A 22,575-nucleotide genomic window follows, 5' to 3' on the forward strand; every position below is an offset into this window, starting at 1 on the left:
AAAGAAGATTCATATGGATTTTGTTGCAAACTGAGTCATTACTCTGCACTAAGCACTCTGTCAGGCATTTATCATACATTATTTCATTTGTCTCATGAATGGATTCAGACAGCTTCAATCACAGAAACTACACAGGAGACAGAACTACTATGCAGTTTACAATGAAGAGGTTCTGAAAACCTGCCTTTCCTCGATGTTGACACTTGCTGTCCATTCTTATTTCTCACCTTGCTGCTCTTCCCACTGGACGCCCTCTCTGACTTTTCCAAATTAAGTTACAGGTGAATCTTCCATGATCCAAGTCCAGAATAACCTAGACATGTATACAGAGCCTCAGTGGAGCCCAAGACACTGATTTTCCCATTTTTCACCAAATTTTTTCACCAAATTCCTTATTAATAATGTAAAAACCCATTTTTGTAATTTAAACAAACAAAAAAACTCTTTAAAATTCTCTCCTAGGAGGAATCTGATGACATAAGGATAATGCCAAGTGAATGCACAAGCTACAAGGGACGCAAAATTAAATGTTCATCCTTCCTGAAGTTTCTCTCCAACAGCAGAGAAGTAGAATAAATGCTGCCACCTAGTGGCAAGCCAAACAAATCAGGTAGCATCCTGGAGCAAAACACGGTCATAGGCCCAACATTTGGTTCCCCACCTACCATCAGGCCGTCTACTACCTACCTTCCTGCAAAAAAAAAAATCACATCCACATTTCCCAAGCAATCCCTCTTCCACAGTTCCAGTCCAATCACAGTAATACAGCCTGGCCTTGCGACACAGACTACTTCACATGAAACTTTCTTCTGACAATTTTAAGGTCAGTTTGCCCATTCCTATGGCCTAGTAAGGATGACACAGGAAAACATGGACACTTCCAAAATGTTCATCTGTTCAGAGTGTGTACACAGTAATTCTGATGTCTGTTGCCTCAAACACCTCCTCAATCATTGCAGATACATTTTCCCATTGCAGACGATCAAGACCACAGCCAATCCTGAAAAAGACAAAAAACATCTCTACTGGCTGTGACGAAGGTATCTAGACAATCACTCTTTCCCTCTTCCTTTGGGCCGCATTCACCCAGAGCATAAGAACAAGTTATCTGGTCTTACGCCCATAGGCAGCCAGGGTGGGAGTTTGGAAGTTAAATCCTGTTGTGAGTCACCCAAGGCTGTTTCTAGACAGCCCTAACATCCCATAGCTGTCACTTCTCTTTTGCCTAATAAGGTTACCACTTCCCAATTATTTCAAGCTACATTTAGAAATGTATAATTCTGCTGTGACATGGGAGACTCACTATCCTTCTATGTCTACTGATGAAAACTAGCTGTGGGTGGATGGGAAAAGGCTGGTATTTTAAAAATACACTTATAATAACGGAAAGTTAAAGAAGATAAAAAGAAGACAAAGGACAGGATCTCTGCAAAAAGAAGACGAGATGCAATGTTGAAAAATGCCAACCTGATTGCAATTTTAGTCTTTGGAACACCCTGGTAAGAAACCTCGATCAGCCCACAAAACTACTACCTAGCACCGTTCTTCTAAGATGTTACTTTATCGATCTTCAACATTCCTAGCGGGAAAAATGGGGGCTTAAAATGGCTAATATCAGGGGCAGCCAGATGGCTCAGTTGGTTAGAGTGCGAGCTCTCAACAACAGGGTTGCTGGTTCAATTCCCACATGAGATGGTAGGCTGGGCCCCCTGCAACTAAGATTGAAAACAGCAGCTGGACATGGCTGAGCTGTGCCCTCTACAAGTAGATTGAAGGACAACGACTTGGAGTTAATGGGCCCTGGAGCAACACACTGTTCCCCAATAAAATAAAAAAAATTAAAATTAAAAAAATTTGCTAATTTCATACGTGATGATTAAGTCCCTGAAAAAAATTGTGATTAAAAAAAGTTTCTGATTCATAATCCATAAATACAGTAAAGACCAGTGTAAGATGAGGGACCCTGTAGCCTTGGACCTTGGAATAAACCTGCATGCACGGTCAGCCCTAACTTAAAATTAGACTGACAAGAGAAGTGAGCCCAAGCCTATTGCCTGAAAAGGAGGTAAAGGGGATACTGAACCCTCAATGTCACTCCTTAAGTTCCCAATAGGTAGGGTCTAAGACGTCACATCCAGGACCCAGCTGATGTGACCTGGCCTCTGGCTAACTGCCCATGGTGACCACAAACAAGTATGCAGTTTAAAAGGCAGTGATCGTTTACAATTTAAATGTGATTGAACAATGGTTCTTCCCTACTACATAGGCTGAGGCAGGTGTGTGTTTTAAGTTCATTGCCCTGATTCTTTCAACCTATACTAATAAATGGGTAGGCCTTAGCCTAAGGTCTGACAACTGATTCACTGGCGATTTTTTAAAGTTTTGAAATTGTCCACCTTTAAGTCCATATTTTGGATTAAGCTTTTAAGCCATTTGTTTTTGGATAAGACAGTAACCTCCACCAATCAAGTAAATCTTCACTTAGAGCCTTGGATTTCCTTGCCTGGGCATGGAGAGGTCGGTGACTCCATTCTTCAGACAATGGGACTTCATGGCCTCTAAACTCTTCTGTAAATTTTCGTAAGTTGGCTTGTGTGAAGCCCTTTTCTTTGTAATCTGAGTACAAAGAAAGAATTCAAACTTCTATTAGTCTAAATTGATAGCAAAAGAAAGCCATCACATTCTCCCAACATCCTGATAAAATGATGACTGCATTTTTATAGAATAGTCTAGAGCAAGGATGAAAAATAGTGTCCCGTTCAGTGATGGGAGGTCCTCAGGAAAATCCACTACATAGGGCCTAAGAAACCCAGACATTGCCACATAATAATCTTTCCTTTTCTCAAGACGCCCAGGAGGTTAACAGGCTGTGCCTACTGTCTATTGTTTTTCAGCAAGGTAGGTGAAAGTCTTTGTGCCACTTCCAAGAGATAAACTGCAAATCTCTAGTTAAAGGAAGAACCGAATACTACCTGAAAATTTCCTGTTCCGTCTATTTATTTAGAAACCATGCTTGCTTGCTTTTTGTTTTTCTATAAAAGAACAGAGAAACTGGTAGCGTCCCAAATAATACTGGGAATAACATCAGCCTTAAAGATAGCATTCATGAACCCACTCAGTGTGCTGTCCAAAACAAGCTTCTAGTGGGTTGCCTATAACTCACCCAGCACCATCACCAAGAAGCCACACTCTTTCTGGGGCCGAAAACCATTTGGACAGTGGAAGAATCTCACACTGAGGCAGAGGAAGGAAAGGAGTTAAGCGCATTTGATAGGGAAGAATGAGAGGAAAAACTCCTTTGAGCAATGTCTCGTTTCTGTCTCACTATGACTAGTTATCCCTAACTTTTTGCAAATCTTAGAACACAGACCTTTGGTTGATGTCACAATACTCTTTCCCATGGAACTAGGATGCAGCTTCATGTTCCTTTCTAACCCACAGCTCCAAATCACCACCACCACTGGATCTGAGCTGGCATGAGATCAGAGGCTTTTTGATGTCTTTGCCCGTCTAGAATGATCAACACAAATTCCGCACAGCTCCCCGGGTCACCAACCCTTACAACTCGGAGAGTTATCTTACCAAGTAATATATATATCGCCCATCTCTCTTCAGAACAGCCACTTCTCCAGATTTCTTTTCTAAGAGAAAGTTATTTCATAGAAAGGAAAATCAAAACACTTATCTCCATTCTTAGATTTTAAGAAATCTTTACAGATCTGAGTTAACCTCAGAACTGGAAATAATCTAAAGAAATCTATTGTCTCCTATGAACACTTTGCTTCTTATCAGCATTCCTAAATACTGCATTTTCTTAACTTCTACCTTCTTTAATTATGTTTTCTCAATGTTTTCCTCACCCCCTATCTTTTGTCCTGCCCTTATTTTCAAATACACCCTTATTTGTTCACTTAAAAAACTTTAATGTGTAGTTTTTTTGCCTTGAAATATTTTAGAATGTACAGCATTTTTCATTTGCCAACTGTGTGTTCATTCAATAATGATCTTTTTACATACAAAGAGCTAACGTTTAAGCGTTACAGAGACCACAGGTGTATAAAAAGGTTCCTAATTATTATGAGTTTTCAATCAAGAAAAGGTGTCATGTTTACAAATAACAATACAAAGCAATAAGAAATTGCTCTTTTAAAGGCTGGCATCAGAATTGCCAGTGGAGACCCTGATTAAGCCTGGACTGTGGTCTGAGCAACTGTTCCAGAAACTCCACATGATTCTGATACACATCTCTGATTTAAAATCATTGGTAGAAAGTGATGGGGGGGTCTATAAGGAAGCGGAGGATTCTAAACTCCTGAATGCGATATCCGTGAACAGAGGATTCTGAATGCCAAGCTAATGCCTGTGGACTTTGCTACGCACTCCAGTGTTATTAAGGGTTTCCGAGAAGTGGAGTATTATTCAGTTTTATGACAGAGGAGGAAGAGATCAGCGACTTTTACAAGAATTCAGGTTAGGTGTGATAAGGACCCAAACTAGAGACCAGTTTTGTGGAGGAAAAGCTGAATCTGATGAGTTAAAAGTACTCCGTGGTTATGAACTCGCTCTTTGCATATGTATCTTGTTTAATAATTAAAGTATTAATATAACACAGTCAAAAGAGGCTCTAGTGAGGGCAAGTTAAACTGTTTTCAAAACTCACGTTGGTTTAACAGTTCCTGCACCCCTCCAAATTTCTTCTTGAAGAGTACAGCTATCCCAGCCCCCATTCGACAATCCTCACTGATACAGTGGGCTAGAGAGTCTGTTTTGGGGCATGCAAAAAGGTCTCCTTTCACATAAGTGATCTGAAACGGGCAAAGGGAAAGAAAATGTTTTATTAGATACTGAAAAATACTACACTATTACTTTCACTTTCCTTTACTGTGTCCTCCGCCCCACCCCTCATTGAAAGCCAAATCCTCAGAATTTAAGGGGTTAACCACAATGAATTAAAGCTTGTGTAAAGAAAAGTGACAGACGGTCTCTGCCTAAGTTGTATTAGCCTTTCTGAAGTAAACCAGCTAGAGGGGGGGAAAAAGACAATTCAATTATTGGTTTAATTAAAAAGTGTTTATGCTTGTAACCTCAATTATTCTGAATTTCAGTTCACCACTAAGTTAACAGTTGTTACCCACTCTGCTTCCTTCTGGATCTTCATTAGGGCTGCCGGCCATGATACTGAGTCGGTATCTCCAGAATTAAAATGTTTCTTCAGCTACGAGAAGGGAAAAGGACAAATGCTTAGGCAGCCTGAATATATTATAGCCAGATCGCCCCGACCACCCCCTTGTTGCCCCAACTGAAAGTGAGTTCGTTCAGCCTCTGGAAGGAACACAGAAGTGCTCTGGGGCGAGGCAGCCTGCCTAGGTTCGCAGGCAGCCAGGCCCGCTAGTATTTCGCGCTTTCCTGGAGCGCCCCGCTCCGCCAGCGAAGAAAAGGCGGCCCCACGACACGCCTCCTCCTTGGCCCGCGCCCGAGGCGGGCGGATTTAGGACGGGCTCCTTAAACTCAGTAGGTTTGGCCTACAAGAAAAAGGGAGGGGCTTGGGGCCGCAACTAGGGAGTGTACGGACCAGGGGGAGTGTACTGCCCGGCCGTAGGCAAGAGGAGAGGAAAGGTGGCCTCTCAAGAAAGGCTTCCTCCCCTTTTGGGGGGTAGGGCAAGAAGTCTAGAGAAGCCTCCCATTCTCTGTTTCCTACCCTACGGCGGGTCAGCGAGGTGCAGAGCCTGTCCCGGAGTCCCGGGGGAAGGAGCGGGAAGGCTCGCTCAACGCCCCAACGTACCAGTTACCCTTCACCTGGAGTCGGCGTTACGAGGTCCCGCCCCACGGGAAAGGGCTCCAGATCCGGCCCTGGTAGGTGGGAAACAGCAGACAAGTCCAGACGCGGAGCCAATCCCGCCACAGCCCTTTAATTGCACGCACCTAAGATGGCCGCCCACTACCCGGGAGCGATGCGGAAACGAGCCCCTCTAGCTAGCTAGCCGAAACTGCACTCTTTGGTTATGGCCGCCGAACTTCCGGCGGTGAATTCTGCGGAGTCTCCTGCCGCCACCCGGGCATGCGTAACGAGACAGCCGACCTCGAGCGGGGGAAAAACGGCGCTTGCGCATTAGCCCCAGAGGTGTGTCTCCAGTGGCCGCATAGAAAGGGGTTGGAGGTTGGCAAAGAAGCTAGTTAGCGCCTGCGTAGTATTGCGTTCAGAACGGTGTTTGGAGTCGCACGGTTTGGGGCGTGCCCAGGGCGCCTGCGTATTCCTCCGGTCGGTAGTGGTACCTAATTAGGAAAGTGGGCGTGGTTTAAGGGGACGCCTGCGCAGTGCTCTTTCAACGGGGGTGGGGCGAGCCCCGAGCGGGGGGTTAGGGGGCGTGGCCTCAGAGGCGCCTGCGCGGAGGCGGTTGGAGGGAGGCCCGATTCCCCTTTGTTCGGGTTCGCCATTTTGCGAGGCAGCGGCAGTGGCGGCGGCAGCGGCGGCTGGAGCCTCTGATTGGGTTTCGGAGTCCGGTACTGGAGCCAATCAGCGCGGGCAGCGAACCGGGGGAGCGAGGCACGGTGAGTGTGAGGAGCCAATATCCAGCGGCCCAGAGCCGGCCCCAGCGCCCCGATTGGCGGGTCTCGCTGACCACTCAGGAGAGGCCCAGGCGCCCGTCGAGCCTGGGGAGTCGAGCTGAGCCTAGCCGAATGGGGTGGCTGGGGCCCCCGGCTGGGAGCCTGCGAGCGCCGCGGGGCACTCCCGGCCGAGGCCTGCAGGGGGCCGCCCCGCACGGAGATGGCGCCCCCGGGGGCAGGCACCTCGGGGTCCAAACACTTGCAGGGTGCCGGAGCCAGTTGGGGATGCGTCCCGGTTCCCCCAACTCTTAGGCCCCGGTTCTCAGGCCCCAGGCTCGGGAGTGGCGGGCTTGCCTGCCACGAATGCCCCTACGCTCAGGTACACACACGCGCACGCCTCGCTGCCTCGGCGGTTTTCTCCTGGTGGTTCCGACCTCACACTTAAGCCCGCCCTTGCTCTCTTCCCGCTCCGGCGCTCGGGACGGGACACCTCCCCCCGCGGGGCCCGCGTACCCCAGCCCTCCGTGAGCTGGGTCTGTCTGTCGCCCTCCTGGGTCCGCAGGGAAGACTGGGCAAGACACGTGCCATGACCCACAGGGCCCGAGTGCGGCGGGGAGAGGGGGCCGGCCCGCCCGCCCGCCCCCGCCGTCTCCGCGGACCGGATGGCGGGGAGGCCGTCTGCCCACTCCCCCTACCCGCTGCGTCCCTCCCAGCACGCTCGGCCCGGGTCTGCGGCCCGGCGCCGTTGCCACCCCCTTTTTGGCTCGTCATTTCCTCTAATCCCCGCCCCGCTTGCCAGGCCCGACCCGCACACCTCAGTCTTGGAGCCCAACCAGACCGTCTCCCTTTCTCCCCCGGGCGCCAAGGCCCGTCCGTTCGCTGCCTGGAACCTCACTTGGAGAAAACTGCTGGCCCTGTGCGTTCCTTTTCCCGGAGGCTGCACAGCTTGCTTACGATTTGGTTACTCATCCGTCGCTCATCGTGCGAACGCTCCTTCCCCCGAGGATGTACAATTCATTTTTCTTTCACCTTTCTGTGTCACTTTGAACGTGTCCGGCTTGACGCAGTTAGCTCAGTCCACAGCTGTCTCTTGGTTTATTTTTTTATAACATCCTTTCTAATTCCATGTTGACATGTTCTCAACAGATGTCGTGGGGTTTTCATTAGGATTAGGAGAAATACCTGTTGACAGGCAAATCTGGAGCAGTTAGTGTGGAACAGACGTACGTCTCTGTGCTGGGGTGGGAGTGGGTAAAGGTAAACGAGCACCTTCCCTGCTGGTGGAGATTGACAGGTGAACAACTAATACCTAACGGTTAGTGGAATAACGGGACCAAGTTCAGTTCTGCAAAGTACAGTACTGGTGTGTGAGCTACCAGTAGCCTCGGTGGAAGGCTTAACACAGCCACACTTCTGATGGGCCTCCAAGAAGGATGGGGTTTCTTCTAATGGGACAGAATACAGGAGCCTTGCTCACAGAGAGAAGAGCCTGGGGTGAGGCACCACATTGTGCCGTGTGCTCAGAGGGTAGACGGGAAAGGGCAGTGGGCAGCAGTGGGGACGGTTTAGGCCAGCTGGTAAAAGCACTTGTCTATCTTAGGGAGGAATATTTTGTAAGATTGGAAAAACAAACTTCGGACTTGTGGGATTCTGTCCCATAACAGTGGCTGGCTTCTTTTGGGGAACAAAGGGAATTTTCTTCCCTCAGACGTTAACAGTTTGTATTTATGTGAAGTGCCTAGTGCAATCCCTAGCACATAGATTAAGGTATGCGGTGCTGGTTTTTATAATCACATCTACTAAGCTCATACAACTACTAGGTTTCAGAAAACTCCTAGTCCAGTGCTCTTTTACTGTTAAAACTTGGGAGACCGTTTTTGTTTTCACTTTTTAGGGCGAATTTTTCATTGTTTAAATCATTTTTTAAAAATTCAGTTAATTATTATCCACGTTAAAACAAGAGGCAATTTGTCTTAGATATTTTTCAAAACACGTATGTATCTGGTGACTTGAAAACAACCACTTTTGCTAGATGTTCTAAAAGGCAGTTACAGTCTGTTTACTTTTTTGCGGACCATCTGTAGAGCCTCCACCTGTCTGCAGAGGAACTTCTTTGCCTGGAATTTTGAGAGACAGTAGTCTGGCCTCTTTCACTTGACAAATGGGGCTTTTTAGTCTTGTTTTTCATGCTGGCTCTTCATTTGGAGTACTCCACATCATCACATATAAATCCTTCTCACGCTTAAGACCAGGTCAGATGCCACGTTTTCCTAAAGCCTTCCTTGATTTATCTATCCCCAGCTGGAAGAAATCTCTATCCACCAGACGCCCATATTACTTTGTTTCTCTTGGGGTTCCGGTATAGATTTTTACTCCTTTACTAAACTTAAAGATTCTTTGAAGTTAGGATCTTTGTCAGAGTTTTCTTTTTATTTCTAAAATCTTTAGGACAGTGTCTGGGACCTGTACATTATTAGTGGAAAGTGGTAGCAAATTAGGAATTCTAATCCAAAGACCTCTTGATCATTGAAGAAGCTGGACAGCTCTTAGTTCTCCAGTCTTTTATCAAACAAAGATCCGGACCCACTTGCTGAGTTGTAAAATCAATTTAGTGAACTAATGCTGATAAATTTGTATAATAAAACAAAAAATATCAAAGTGTGTATCTTACGTTATAAAATACAAATATTCATGACACTTGTTTCCGTTTTTAAATATGTGTGCAGTGATTTGTGATATGAAATGTGTTTCTTACTGTGAATTGTGGTCAAAGAAGTTTGAAGGCTACTATTCTAGGCTTTACCTGGGAGTGGTTATCAAATACGGAGATTTTGAGGGGCTTTTCACATGCTTATAGCTGATTTTCTGGAAGTTTTAATTTTGAAATGTGCACGAGTCCACATTCAATGGGTTCCTAGTAGTTAGCTACGTTTCAGGTTCTGCACCTTGAAGTGGGAGGATGAGAATATTCCTGCCGGCCAGAATAAACACACACACTCTTTGAGGGAAAAACATTCAAACCTTTGAATTAAAAGCAAGAGCTTCTAGGTAGGTTAAATCTGGCTGACTTAGAATTGTCAGAATCTTGGCAGAGAAGCACTTGAGGAAGGACAATGTCAGATTTTATTGCACTTCTGCTAATTGAAGCTCATAGTGATAGGAATATATATGGCTCCCCTGAAGCCAGTGAGGTGTGTTACAGCATTCGTCATCAGCAATCTCAATATTGTGCTCCAGGCTGAATCACTTCCACGGCAATGTGAGAGAACTGCTATTAGATTTGAAGCTGCTTCCTTTCAATTGCAGCATTTGTGTTGTGGGATAAGCCAGTTAAAATCTGCATGACATGTTTATTAGTAATTCCCATGCTCTTTGAGTAAGATGTAAATGTCTGGAAATTAGTGGTCAAGGAAAGAATCTCATACAGTAAGGGGATTTGAGGTGGGGAAGGTGTTGAAATAAGAGGACATTTTTTCATGATCCTTATTTTTGAAATCGACTTGATTGAGGTATAGTTTAGACAGAAAGAGGAATCAGTTTAAGTTTACATTTTGATGAGTTTTGACAAATTTATACACCGATGCAACCACCACCACAATGCAGATATAAAACATTTTCATCACCCTAGAAAGTTCCAGGTGCTCTATCCCAATCAACCTCCCACATTTCCCTCCCCCACTCCACCCCTCTCCTCCAGTCCCAGGGAACCACTGATCTGCTTTCTGTCTCTAGATTACTGTTGTCTTTTCAAGGTTTCATATACATGAAATCACGTATGTTCTTCTGTATCATGACCCTTGACTTAATTTTATTAGTTTAGAAACATGAATGTATTACGTGTACTGCAGTTAGAGCCAAGATAGAGTTTAGGGAAGACTGTTCACTTCCCTGGCAGAGCCACTAAGTGTATCTGAAAACCTGATTAAAATTTTCAGTACTGTTCCCAGTATCTCCTTGGAGCTGTCTCAGTCAACCAATTCAGAAGAGACTGGTGTAAACATCAGAAAGCTGGTTTGTCAGTATGCAATGAAAAATAACAAGTTTACTTGTGTTGCTGCTCTATATGTAAATCCAAATTATCGCTCGATACTTGCTTGGTGAGCTTTTTATTAGAGCGAGGGTAGTGAGTTAGAGAACCGGCTGACCAGATGCATGGTGCTGTAATGGCATATAGTCATCCTGTCACTTACGGCTCTTACGTTCCCTCACTACATATGTTTTGGTTATGAAAGATACGATTGATGGATTTTTGTTTAATTTTTCTTCCAACATTTTAGTAGAAAATTTTCAAACATACAGTACAGTTGAAAATTTTACAGTAAACATCTGTGTACTCACCACCTACAGTCTCCCATGAACATTGTACCATACTTGCCTTATCAGCTATCCATCTTTCTACCCATTCATCCATCAATCTATCGTATTTTTTGATGTATTTCAAAGTAAATTTTAGGTATCAATACACTTCCTCCTAAATACTTGGGCACGCATTTGAATATATTTTGATTTCCTCTTTCACATAATACTGAGACACTTACAAGTGATTAATCTCATCCACCATGTGTGTCTGTGGAGAGCTGTGCCTTGCGTTGCTGCTTAATGTGCACATAATTTTATCATTCAAATTGTAGAATTTATGAAGGCCTTGAGAAAAATTGAGGGAAAAGATTTACCTATATTTTGTGTGTGTATACACACACACACACACACACACACACACACACACCTACCTGTACTTCTCTCTTATTTCCAAGATGAATTACCCTTAAATTTTTGAATCAGATGTTTATTCAAGGTTCTCAAATATCACTTCATTTTATTAATACCTAATTGTGTCCTTATTTCAAAAAGCAGTCTTCAACTGTTCAAGTGTATAAGGGTGGTAAATTTGAACATTGGCTAGATACTTGATGCTGTTAAGGACTTACTAATTTTTTTAAGTTTGAAATTAAATTGTAAGAGACAGTGTCATGAGAAAATGATAAAGACAAAAGAGTCTACTCTTTAGCGATAGATGCTGAAGTATTTATGGATTTGGGGAATAATACAGTCTCTGGGATTTGCTTCCAAATAATCCATGGATGGATGGAAAGTGACTGAGATATATGTGAAACAAAATGGCTGTGGGATGAAAATTGTTGAAGTTGGGTGATGGCTATGGGGGTTCCTTTTAATGTTCTCACTACTTTTGTATACGTTTGAAAATTGCCATAATAAAATTATACAGTAAAGGATGGCATATTTATTAGGCATTCAAATTCAAGACTGGGGAAAACTTAAGTTCTATTTAGAGAAAATCATAGCTTTACTATGTCATTTAAATTTTTTTCTTATATTTAATCTATAAATAATCATTTTTAGCATTAGTATAATTCCTTTTTATTTCTTGCTCTGGATTAAAATGCAAACTCCTAAATCCTCCCTAGAGCTTTCTTACTTAGTACTACTAAGTGGAGATTTTGATAAGTGAAATGTTTGGCTTCAGCTTTGGATAATGTACTTACTAAGTAATAAACTCTGAAATTTTAAGTTGCTTACTGTATGTGGTAGACTAGAGTTTTGCGGGCAACAAATGTGTTACAAATTAAACTGTCTATTCTCTAACTTACATGTGCAGACTTGAAAATCAGTGTTAAACAAGCCTTTGTAATAAAGTGATATTGTAGCTTAATGAGTACTTCTGAGGTGCAAGTGTTGCTCTTGTAGTATTGAAAGGTAAGGTTGCCGGTAAGAAATGACTAAAAGCATTTTTAAAACATGTGAAATAACATTATGATATTGTCATAATTGTGCCATGTAACCCTAGTTAAAAATGGTACTGGATATAAACTTTCTTGTTATCCTGATTTCTTGTAAATAACAATAATGTATTATCAAGGTTAATTATCTGTCAAGGCCTTTACTGACAGTCTTACTCTTGTTTCTTTCCCAACGTTTCCAATAGGAGTGCATCTCGCACTTCTAGGACCTCGGGGGTGCACCTCTCCGTGTACAGGATCCTGACGTGGAGGGACCATGGAGCAGTATACGGCGAACAGCAATAGTTCCACGGAGCAGATCGTTGTACAGGCTGGACAGATTCAGCAGCAGGTATGGAAGTAAAACTGCTTTAAACGCAGCAGTGGCGCTGATAACAGCACTGCTCGGTTGGGGAATTAGTTGAGAGGTGCCAGGTCTTATACAAATGGTTCCGATGACTTGTGCTGCAGTGCTCTTTGAAGATTGAAATTGTTGCGATCTCTCTTCTCTTCTCTGTGTTCAGAACTCTATTTCTAGTCCATGACCACTCAGAATTGACTCTTCATGGGGGCCTGGTTAATAGTAAATTGCCCCTTTTATCTTATTAAAAGTAAAAGCACCTATAATCTGTTTCCAAATGGAAATTTGGAGCTTGTATTTTTTCTGGACTCAATTTTCTTGTTTTTGATTAAGCTAGTTTGTGATCAGGTAAGACTTTGGCCACAATACACAAACTGATACTCAGCTTCCAAGAAATCCCATTTTTTGATTTGATCCACCACAGAACTTATTCTGAGAACTTTTGGTTTACCATGAGGGTAATGTTTAGACAGCCACTCTTCTGGATAAGCACATACTAGAAAAGAATTCCCTGCTCCTGGTTTATTCCTAATTGCATTAGTTGCTTTCTTGAATTTATACACAGCTTTCATTTTCTGATGCTTTATATCTGGCTTTATTTTAGTGATACTTGTTTTTCTCCTTAGAAGTTTATTATGCATCAATTTAACCGTAGGCCAAGATTGGGAATATTTTGTTTCCAAAGTAGAATTTAGATGATACAGAAAAGCAGTTAGTAGGGAGGGCAAAGGAAGTTTTTAGGTGAAGTGTCCTATCTAATGATCAAAGGAAGGAGCTACTCTTGATTAAGAGAGTAATTATTTAAATTCCTTCGCTGGCTTTTTCTTCCATACAGCTGCTGTGCCTCTGGCAGCTTCCTCCGGCTGCCTTCTTAGTAAAGGGGATTCAACAGAGGGCCCTCCATTCACACCGATGCCCTGGTGGGTGAATTCTTGTTCTGTCAGAACTTGCCGTTAGAGGATATAAATATTAGGTTGAATCACTGAAAATATTGCTTATGAGGTAGTCCAATTGAGTAGAAGTAATCTTAGTTTTAGTGCATACGAGCAGTGACCTCATGAAAACAATTTTGGTTCACAGTGATTGTTTTATTCTTCCTTTCTGGTAATTGCATTTAAGCCCCCAAAATTCTTCATTGTAGCTTCAAGGCTATTAAAAACCTTTGTTCTTGTGAACTCATTTGAGGAAATAAAAGGAGCATTAAGAAAACTTTTAGGCAAAAGGACCAAATGCCTATTTCTGGAGGGAAGGACTGTGTTACATGTTTTTGTGTTAATGATGACAACTGTTTTGATGTTTTTGAGTCGTGGAAGTGTGTTTTGAGTTACGTTTTGGGGCCACAAGGCTAATAATCTTTAATCCTGCTACCTTCAACAAAACAACTTCGGTATAGAGAGTCTGTACAGTTTGAAAGTCCTCTGTAGGGTGGGGCTGTTGAAAGATGACGCCCTCCCTCTCCTATAAGAGGTAAGGTAATCTCATGTCTTGAACCATACATTTCCTTCCTGACACATTTCAAGCTCTTCCTGTTCCTGTTCTCAGCAGCAGGGTGGTGTCACTGCTGTCCAGTTGCAGACTGAGGCCCAGGTGGCATCCGCCTCAGGCCAGCAAGTCCAGACCCTCCAGGTAGTGGTGCCCTCTCTGATTCTCTGTAAGCACTGCATGAACTTCTCCTTTCCTCATGTCTGGTGCTGTTTGTGGTAGGATCTCAAAGAGGAATGGCAAAGTCTTGGATGCATGTCTTTGATCCTAACTTGTCTTTGAGGCTTATAACGTGCTAGTTTTCTAATGTTTCATGCCAAGTCGTGTAGTGACCCCGGTGTCAGTTTTCTGAAAACTGCATTTGGCTAGTGTATTTCTTTGGGAATGCCTTGGAGAGAAACGGTATAAGTGACAGGAAGAAATTCTTACAAGTGACATTAGAACCTGGTTAGAGCTCAAACTCTGTAATCAGATTTCATGGTAAAATGTCATGAATTTGTATTATAATAGTAGAGAAGAAAATATATGCACATTAGCTAGGCTAGATTGTGCTTTATATTTATTAAAAGGCTAAATCAGCTGCAAAATAATCATTCTACTTAGCAAGGTTTATCTAATCACTAAATCTTGTTAATCTCTTAACTGCTGCTTTTTTACTATCTTTCCTGGGGAAACAGTGACCTATTTTACTAGATCTGCAAAAATTATCCAATACCTCTTGGCTGGACATAGGGGGGATATGCTTTGTATAGGTCTTAGGTGTTGTAGCCACGGTGAGAATTCTTAACCAATGCAGTTCCCTAACGTCATGTATGGCCAAGTTAATATCCTAAATTGGGGTGAGATTTTGGCCAGTTCCTATATATAATTCGGAGTAGGAGCATTAGTCTTTGCTGTAGCTGTAGGTTTGATGAAAATGATCGTATTTTTGAAAAACTGGCAAGATTTGAGTGCCTTGCCTTTTTTCCTCCATTGAATGGAAACTATTCAAAATAGGACCTAGAATGTAGAATTCTCACCTCACTTTATTACTGGTGTGCTAAACATTTTGCAAATTCTAGCCCTTATTGTCATCATTTTACTTTACCCTTTTGGCCCCACCCCCACGTCTGCCACCCATAGTCTTTGATGATGATAAATAGCCAATTCTGAACATAAATTAGTCTGAAAGAGGCTGAGTTTGTAGTTATCCCAAACTATATTGGAATCTCAGAGTTCAGTAGCTTGTAATACATGTTTTTCATGCTTGCTTCCTCTTACTGATACATAAAACAGTATTGTCATTAACCACTTGTGGAATGGGAATGTAACATGCTCTTAACTGTATGGCTTCTTGTCTGATGCATGTATCCTTATAGTCATTCGTATGTTATAAATGCAGGGGGCTCCTTAGAGTCTCAAGTCTCAAGTGGTTTATCATGTGCACTTAGAGCACGTCAGGGAGGGGAGAAGTTAAGATGATGGATAGCCAGAAAATTAGGAATAGTTATGCCTTAAATCTTGTATTTCCTACCTGTGTAGATTTTATTTGAAAGAAATGGAAACACTTTATGGAAATAATGGAAACCGTTCCTTAGGGGTCTCGTTATTTTTGGAGAATTTTAAATAGTTCTTTCAGTTATTCATGCAATAAATATTCTGAAAAATCTTTCCTGATGGACCATCTGCAGACATTGGTGTAGCAAAGGGAATTGGATTTGGAATGGGGAGTAAGGGAGGGAGAAAGCATGAAAATCAGATTATAAAACCGTTAAAAGTGAAGTGGAATTTCTCAATGAACAGTTTAACAAAAGCTAGGATTTTGAATATTCCTAAAGATTCTGATACATTAATATCTAATCTACTCTACTAGGACTGACCGATCTTTTTAACTAATTACTGGTCGTTGAACATACTTTACTGGCATTAAGAATAAATATTTTAGTCATATTACTATTCTTTTGTTCTGTTAGAAATAATTCCTCAAAACAAAGATAGAATCTTCAAATCAAACTTTCGGACTTTGGGCTCTTCTGTTGAATATTCCATCTCACTTTTAAAATGTCTTGTTTTTTGGCTTCTAGAAAGCATTCTATTAGGTAGGTATTTTTATATTGGGACTCAAGACGTTACACAGAGCACTTACAATGTCCTGGCTTCTAGGGTATTCCATTTACTCCTGGGAGCTTGAAAGTTGGGAGTGTTTTGGTATATTTGAGTGCTCTGTGTAATTTCCATATTTGTCATTGCTTCTGTTAAAGTAACTGCAGGCATTGTGGGGTCCAGTGTGAGGAATTCCACCACAGATACTGCAAACTAACCAGAAAATATTTCTAGGCAATTTTTATTAGTGGGCTCTTTAAGCATCCACCAGAGTAGGATTCCCAAGGTAGGATGCAGAGGGTAAAAGATGTACATTTCATTTATGCTTGAGAAACTATGGGGAGAAAGGGTCTTTTACATAAGATTCCTGAGCTGCTTGCTACCCAGCCCCCTGGAGTCATTGCTGGGTACAATTTGATTTACTCCCTCCAGGTTATTTAGAATTTGCACTCAACCATCGTCACCACCATCAGGTACCCTTCTCATTGCCTCCCCTTCAGCCCTCACTAGAGACCATTCCTGGATATTAGTCTAAAGAGGCAAATAGTCTGGACGTTTTGGTAAATGCTTCTCATGGATTTAGCCTGTGTTTGGTGATAAGTGCCTTATATCTGTTGAGACTTCCCAAAGGCTGGATATACTCCATTTCTTCTGACTTTAAAGTATTCAACTTGGCCTTTAGTCAAAGATACCGTAGGTGTTTGAAGAAGATAGAACTTGAGGGTGAGGACTTGAGACTTACTTTCCTGGGGTCTCTCTTACCTTTTACCCCTCTGACAAGGCAGCAAAATAGTTCCAGTGATTGTCTTTTAGTAAAAACCGTTTTGTGTCTTATGTTATTTCATTGTTCTTAATTGTATTTTATTCTAGGTCCAGGGGCAACCATTAATGGTACAGGTCAGTGGAGGCCAGTTAATCACATCAACTGGCCAACCCATCATGGTCCAGGCTGTCCCTGGTGGACAAGGTCAAACCATCATGCAAGTACCTGTATCTGGGACACAGGGTTTGCAGCAGGTGAGTGGTATGAAAAAGTGTTTAGACAGTATCAGAATAGAGGTTTTTAAAGAATAGTTTATTACAAACTGTTTGACATTTGGCATTGCATTTAATTGCTTCCTACCCTCTATTTGCATTTAGTTGCTATTCCACCTTTGTACTACCAGTGATTAAGCAGAACTATACAGAAATTGTAATCTCTGGTGAGGACTGAGGACTCATTTGGCATGATTTTGAATCGATGTGAAGAATATAAAGAGATGAGAATCTAGTTTAATAAAAGTAATTCATTGGTGTGACCTTTGTTAATAATTTTCTGGCTATCCATCATCTTAACTTCTTCCCTCATTGACATGCTATAAGTGTACACGAGGGAGGGAATTTGCAGTCTGCTTTGGATATTGTTGGTTTTGGTCAGAAATATTATCCTTTTCATTTTTTCCCATGTAATTTATAATTTGAGTTATCTATAATAGCAAGTGATGCCAAAAAAAATATTTTAGTCCATACGCATCACACACACCTAATGCTGTACTTGGAACAAAATTTATAACCTCAAAGATTTAATTTAAATAATGGTATTTCTTTTAGGGTGTGAGGAAAAGAACAAAATGAGCAAAAAGAGGTTAAAATTAATGAAGTAGAAAACTAACAAAAATGTAGAAAGGGTAAGTAAAAGCTGATTCACTAAACAGATCGATAGACAGCTAAATCCACTGGAAAGACTGATTCAAAAACAAAACAAAGGTAAACAAGACAAAGATGTAGACGAGATTAAAAGAAGTAGGTAGGATTGTTACAACTCTGGCATCAAATTTTAAAATTAGAGGGATTTTTATCAATTGGCAAAAATTAAAAAGAATGATTATACCCAGTTCTACAGCAGATGTGGAGAAAAGGAAACACTCATTATGTTTGGTAATTTTAAATTCTAAAGTCATTTTAGAATGGCATCTCACTATTAAATATATAAACCTTTGATTGACCTGTCTTGCTTTTGAGAATCTATCCTATAGGAAGAAAAGCATCGGTATATAGGGAGAACTGTACAAAAACATTTTTTGCAGCATTGTACTAGCAAAAAAAAAAAAAGTTCCTAACCTGAATGTCCATTAATAAGAATAAGGAAATGGTTGAATAAGTCATACTATATTCATATATGGAATATTAAGTTGTTGTTAAGAACGATGAACTGTTGAGGTGGGTGGTTAATACTGAAGATTTTTAGTGAAAAATAATTTTCAGAGAAATAAATATTATGTGATCTCATCTTTGTAATTAATAGCCAAACCCATAAGGGTATATGTGTTTATTAGAATGGAAATGGGGATGAGGAAACACTGACTTTTTACTATATCTGTATATTTTGTTGTAACAGTTATAATGATCACATTAAATGAATGATCATTTATTTACTATAAGTTGAAGAAAAACCAGCCATGATCACCTCCCTGCTTGATAAATCAGACTTTTAATTTTTGCATATTCCCTGTAGTTTTTATGCATACTTTTGGGGCACAGTTGTACCATGTATGTAGTTTTCTTTTTGTTTTTTCTTTGTTTGTAAAATTTATTTCCACATGATTTTCTTATTTTTAATTCCTTCATATAGGTCAATCAATTTGATGAATCAGAATTTATAATTTACAAAGTATATTTAGGATTTTTTGTTTTATTATTCTTGCTTTTATAGGTAATGTTACTACAAGTGTATTGGAGCATGATAGTTTTTAATTAATTAATTCTTAGGGTAGTTTCTTTGGAGTCGGGGGATTGCTGTGTAAAGAGCTAGGAGCGTTTTTAAAGCTGTTGGCATATTTTTGCCATGATAGAGTTGTAGTTAGGATTAAAAATAGTTTCCACATTTCTCCATGTGTAAATGTATGAGGCTTCAAATATATTTTCAGTATGTGAACTTTATTTCACACTGTTATTTCATTTCTGTCCTTCCTCTCATTGCCTCCTCGCCAGCCCCCTTGCCACACTGTCCTCTCCACCCTTAAATGGAGAAAGTGTGATCTAATGCTAAGAACAGTGTGCTGGGAGTACAGTGACCTGACTTTCATTCCCAGGTCTGCCATTAAACAAGCTTTCTGATCTTGGCCAAGTCATTTGATTGTCAGTTTTCTCATCCGAAAATGCAATTTCTATCAGGTGATTTCTAGGGTTCATTCCAGCTCTAAATTCTGTTGATTTTATGATTTTGGGGGTTTTTTTGCCTTAAGAGACTTTGACAAGTTATTTTTTGTTAACGTATATAAGGCTCTAGGTAAGATTCCACAGTCTTCTGCAGAATGCATAAGATTTCAATTCTTTTTTATAATGTCGCTTCTCATTAGTGTTTTTTGAACATTTCTCTTAGAAGAGTACTTCTTAACCTTTTCTGGATTGCGTCCTCTGTTTTAGAATTCCAGTGAAACCTATACCTTCTTAGAAAAGGTGCAGATGTCCAGATACATGCAAAATTTTGCGTACAATTTTAGGTTAGGATCCCTGACTTGATACAGACAATGGAACTGGAGTAGTGAGCCAAGAAATAGAGTCAGGAATATTGAAAGTTGGTGTGTACTGACAGCATGGATGAACCTAAAGGGTAAGAGAAAGACAAATGCCATGTGATTTTACTTATATGTGGCATCTAAAAAACAAAGCGAAACAAATAGACTCATAGATACAGAGAACAAACTGATGGTTGTCAGAGGGGAGGACAGTTGGGGAAGGGCAAAAAAGGTGAAGGGGATTGAGAGGTACAAACTTCTAATTATTAATATGAAATAAATAAGTCATGGGGATGTCATGTACAGCTTAGGGAATACAGTCAGTAATATCGTGATAACTTTGGTGACAGATGGTTACTAGACTTATCATGGTGATCACTTTGTAAGGTATAAAAATGGCGAATCACTATGTTGTACACCTAAAACTAATATAATATTGTATATCAACTCTAATGAAAAAAAGAATGATACAGAAGAAGAAAATTGATCTCTTCATACTATCTACAAAAATACTTGCTAGATAAACATTTAAATGAAAACATACTTGGAGAGTTTAATATTCTCTTTACAGGAGAATTTTCTTTATGGTCTGGAATAAAGAAGGATTTCTTAAAGACATTAAAAGAAGCACAAATTGATTTGACAGTAGTCCCCCCCTTATTCATGAGAGATATGTTCCAAAACCCTTACTGGATGTCAGATACCACAGATAGTACCAAACCAAAGTGTTAATGGGAATATATGAATAAATTATAGTATAATTATTAAATGTGATACTTTACAACAAATAAAATGAATGAACTAGTTCTATTTCAACTGGCTATGTCTTGAAAACAATGTTGAGTGAAAAAAGCAAGTTGCAAAAAGATACAGTATGGTGCCATTTAATATGAAATTTATAAACACAAAGCTGTACTACATATGTTTATGGATACATAATTATGTATAAAATAATGCTCTGTAAGGAGTGTCACCAATTTTAGTAGAGTGATGACCTTTTAGTTGGGAAGAGAATGTTAAATAAAGCAAAAAGGGCAGAATATTAATTTGTTAAATCTGAATGGTGACTGCAAGAGTGTCTAAAATGATAGTCTCAACTTTTCTGTATATTCAAGGATTTTGTATGCATATTTATATAATCGCAGCAGCTTAGAGTCGGAAGTTAGAAATAACTTAATTTTTTTTAACATTTTATTAGAGAAAACTTGAAACAGACAAAAAAGAGAATGGGATGATAAGTCCCCACACCCGTCTTCAACAGTTATCAACACATAATCTGTCTTCTTTCTAGTTTCATCGGTATTCCCCTCCTCCCTGAAGAATTATTTTGAATACATAAAATATCATTTCATCTGTAACAAACACTTCAAAATATATTTTTAAATGAACATGCTTTAAAAAATATACAACCATGCCAACACTATCATCTTTTTAAAAAAATGACATCGATTCTTTAATATCATCCAGTATCCAGACAGTGGTCAAAATTCCTCCATTGTTTCAGAAGTGGAAATTAAGTTATCTCTCATAAATAATAGCAGAACAGGACTCCTGTGGTTTTTTCCTTCACATCATTTTCTACTTTCTAGAGGAATTTGGGTAACTAACACTCCAGGACCAAAAGAGAGCAGTGTCAACAGGGTGCTGACCTTGTTTGGTGTTCTCGTCCACAGATACAGTTGGTGCCACCTGGGCAGATCCAGATCCAGGGGGGGCAGGCTGTGCAAGTGCAGGGCCAGCAGGGCCAGACACAGCAGATCATCATCCAGCAGCCCCAGACAGCCGTCACCGCCGGCCAGACCCAGGTAATTCCACGAGCTCTCTGAACACAGGAGCACAGCTCATTTGGAAGGGTCAGACAGCTGTCCAGATCACAGGTCGTAGAAATGGGGGAGAAAACCATCAAAAATGTATTTTAGGAAAGGTCTACATGGTCCTTTCTGTTGTGGTGTCTGGAATTGGGGAAGTTATGTCGTCATTTATTTCCTACAGACACAGCAGCAGATTGCTGTCCAGGGGCAGCAAGTGGCACAGACTGCCGAAGGGCAGACCATCGTCTATCAGCCAGTTAATGCAGACGGCACCATTCTCCAGCAAGGTAACTGTGCCCATTCATTTCTCTGGAACTTTGGGGGCATCTTGTCATTCCTTGAGCAAATGGCTGCTTCAGAAAGTCTCCATTGATTGTTGGTTCCTTGTCACTCATACGTCATCAACATAGATTTCATTTGTAGGAGTTACTACAGTGGTTGTTAAAACACTGGTTCCTAGGGATTATATAAACTCCTAATCCTTTCTGGGAAGAAATGTTTTTAAATAGAAGATTGGAAATGGGAGTTTCTTTGTTGGTAGTGAGAGAAATAGATCAGACAAGTTGGCATTTGGAGTATTGTTGCTGCTTAGGTTTTTTTGTTTTTCTCAGGGCCATTTCATTGTTTATTCCAAAAAGAATTATATGCCTACTATGTAGCATTTTGCTGATAAGACAAAGCTTTCTTCTCAAGGAACCTCTACTATAAGTGAAGTACACATGTGAACAAATTAATACAGGGCAGAGCCCTTATAGAGGAATGTTCCAGGAATAGATGATGCATAAAGAAGGGAGAGATGAAATACAACGTGAGAGGAGCAGATGGCTCAAACTGAGCTGGAAAGCTTTTGGAAGCATTTGTCAGAAAGTTAAATCTAGAAGGGACATCTTAGATTCCATGACTAAAGGTTTGAATTGTGATTAAAACCTAGCTGCATATAAGGTCCAGTGAATTCAGTAACAGTACGCTCTCATATGACTCAGGAGGGAGCCCAAACTGGATTGAGCCCTGGCAGGATCTCAGAGAATGGTGAACAGATCCTCAAATGCTGCTGTTGA

At 40.9% G+C, this 22,575-nt stretch overlaps 2 protein-coding genes across 15 annotated transcripts in view; one reads left to right on the top strand and one right to left on the bottom strand.

The window, feature by feature from the left end:
* Nucleotides 1–6,050, bottom strand: OARD1 (O-acyl-ADP-ribose deacylase 1). 5 transcript variants are annotated; one of them, XM_033095416.1, is made up of 6 exons: nucleotides 5,923–6,050; nucleotides 5,136–5,215; nucleotides 4,661–4,805; nucleotides 3,583–3,641; nucleotides 2,504–2,616; nucleotides 1–1,000 (listed from the first exon to the last, which is right to left on the bottom strand). In XM_033095416.1, the coding sequence occupies exons 2-6, from the start codon at nucleotides 5,172–5,174 to the stop codon at nucleotides 898–900; spliced, it is 459 nt and encodes a 152-aa protein (XP_032951307.1). In that variant the 5' UTR covers nucleotides 5,175–5,215; nucleotides 5,923–6,050; the 3' UTR covers nucleotides 1–897. The 5 variants fall into 5 exon arrangements, with proteins under 5 accessions (XP_032951307.1, XP_032951302.1, XP_032951283.1 ...); XM_033095411.1 differs by having other exon boundaries at nucleotides 5,797–5,927; XM_033095392.1 differs by lacking the exon at nucleotides 5,923–6,050 and adding an exon at nucleotides 5,783–5,921.
* NFYA (nuclear transcription factor Y subunit alpha) overlaps nucleotides 5,726–22,575 on the top strand; it is a 25,169-nt gene continuing 8,319 nt past the window's right edge. For 2 of the 10 annotated variants that reach the window (XM_033095347.1, XM_033095286.1), the window contains exons 1-6: nucleotides 6,404–6,549; nucleotides 12,491–12,636; nucleotides 14,188–14,274; nucleotides 17,080–17,226; nucleotides 21,380–21,511; nucleotides 21,699–21,804. In XM_033095347.1, coding sequence (XP_032951238.1) covers nucleotides 12,562–12,636; nucleotides 14,188–14,274; nucleotides 17,080–17,226; nucleotides 21,380–21,511; nucleotides 21,699–21,804 — 547 coding nt within the window. In that variant the 5' untranslated portion in view covers nucleotides 6,404–6,549; nucleotides 12,491–12,561. The other 8 variants (XM_033095313.1, XM_033095295.1, XM_033095322.1 and 5 more) reach the window with 8 other exon arrangements.

Source organism: Rhinolophus ferrumequinum, chromosome 3, assembly GCF_004115265.2.
Source record: "Rhinolophus ferrumequinum isolate MPI-CBG mRhiFer1 chromosome 3, mRhiFer1_v1.p, whole genome shotgun sequence".
Classification (NCBI taxonomy): Eukaryota; Metazoa; Chordata; class Mammalia; order Chiroptera; family Rhinolophidae; genus Rhinolophus; species Rhinolophus ferrumequinum.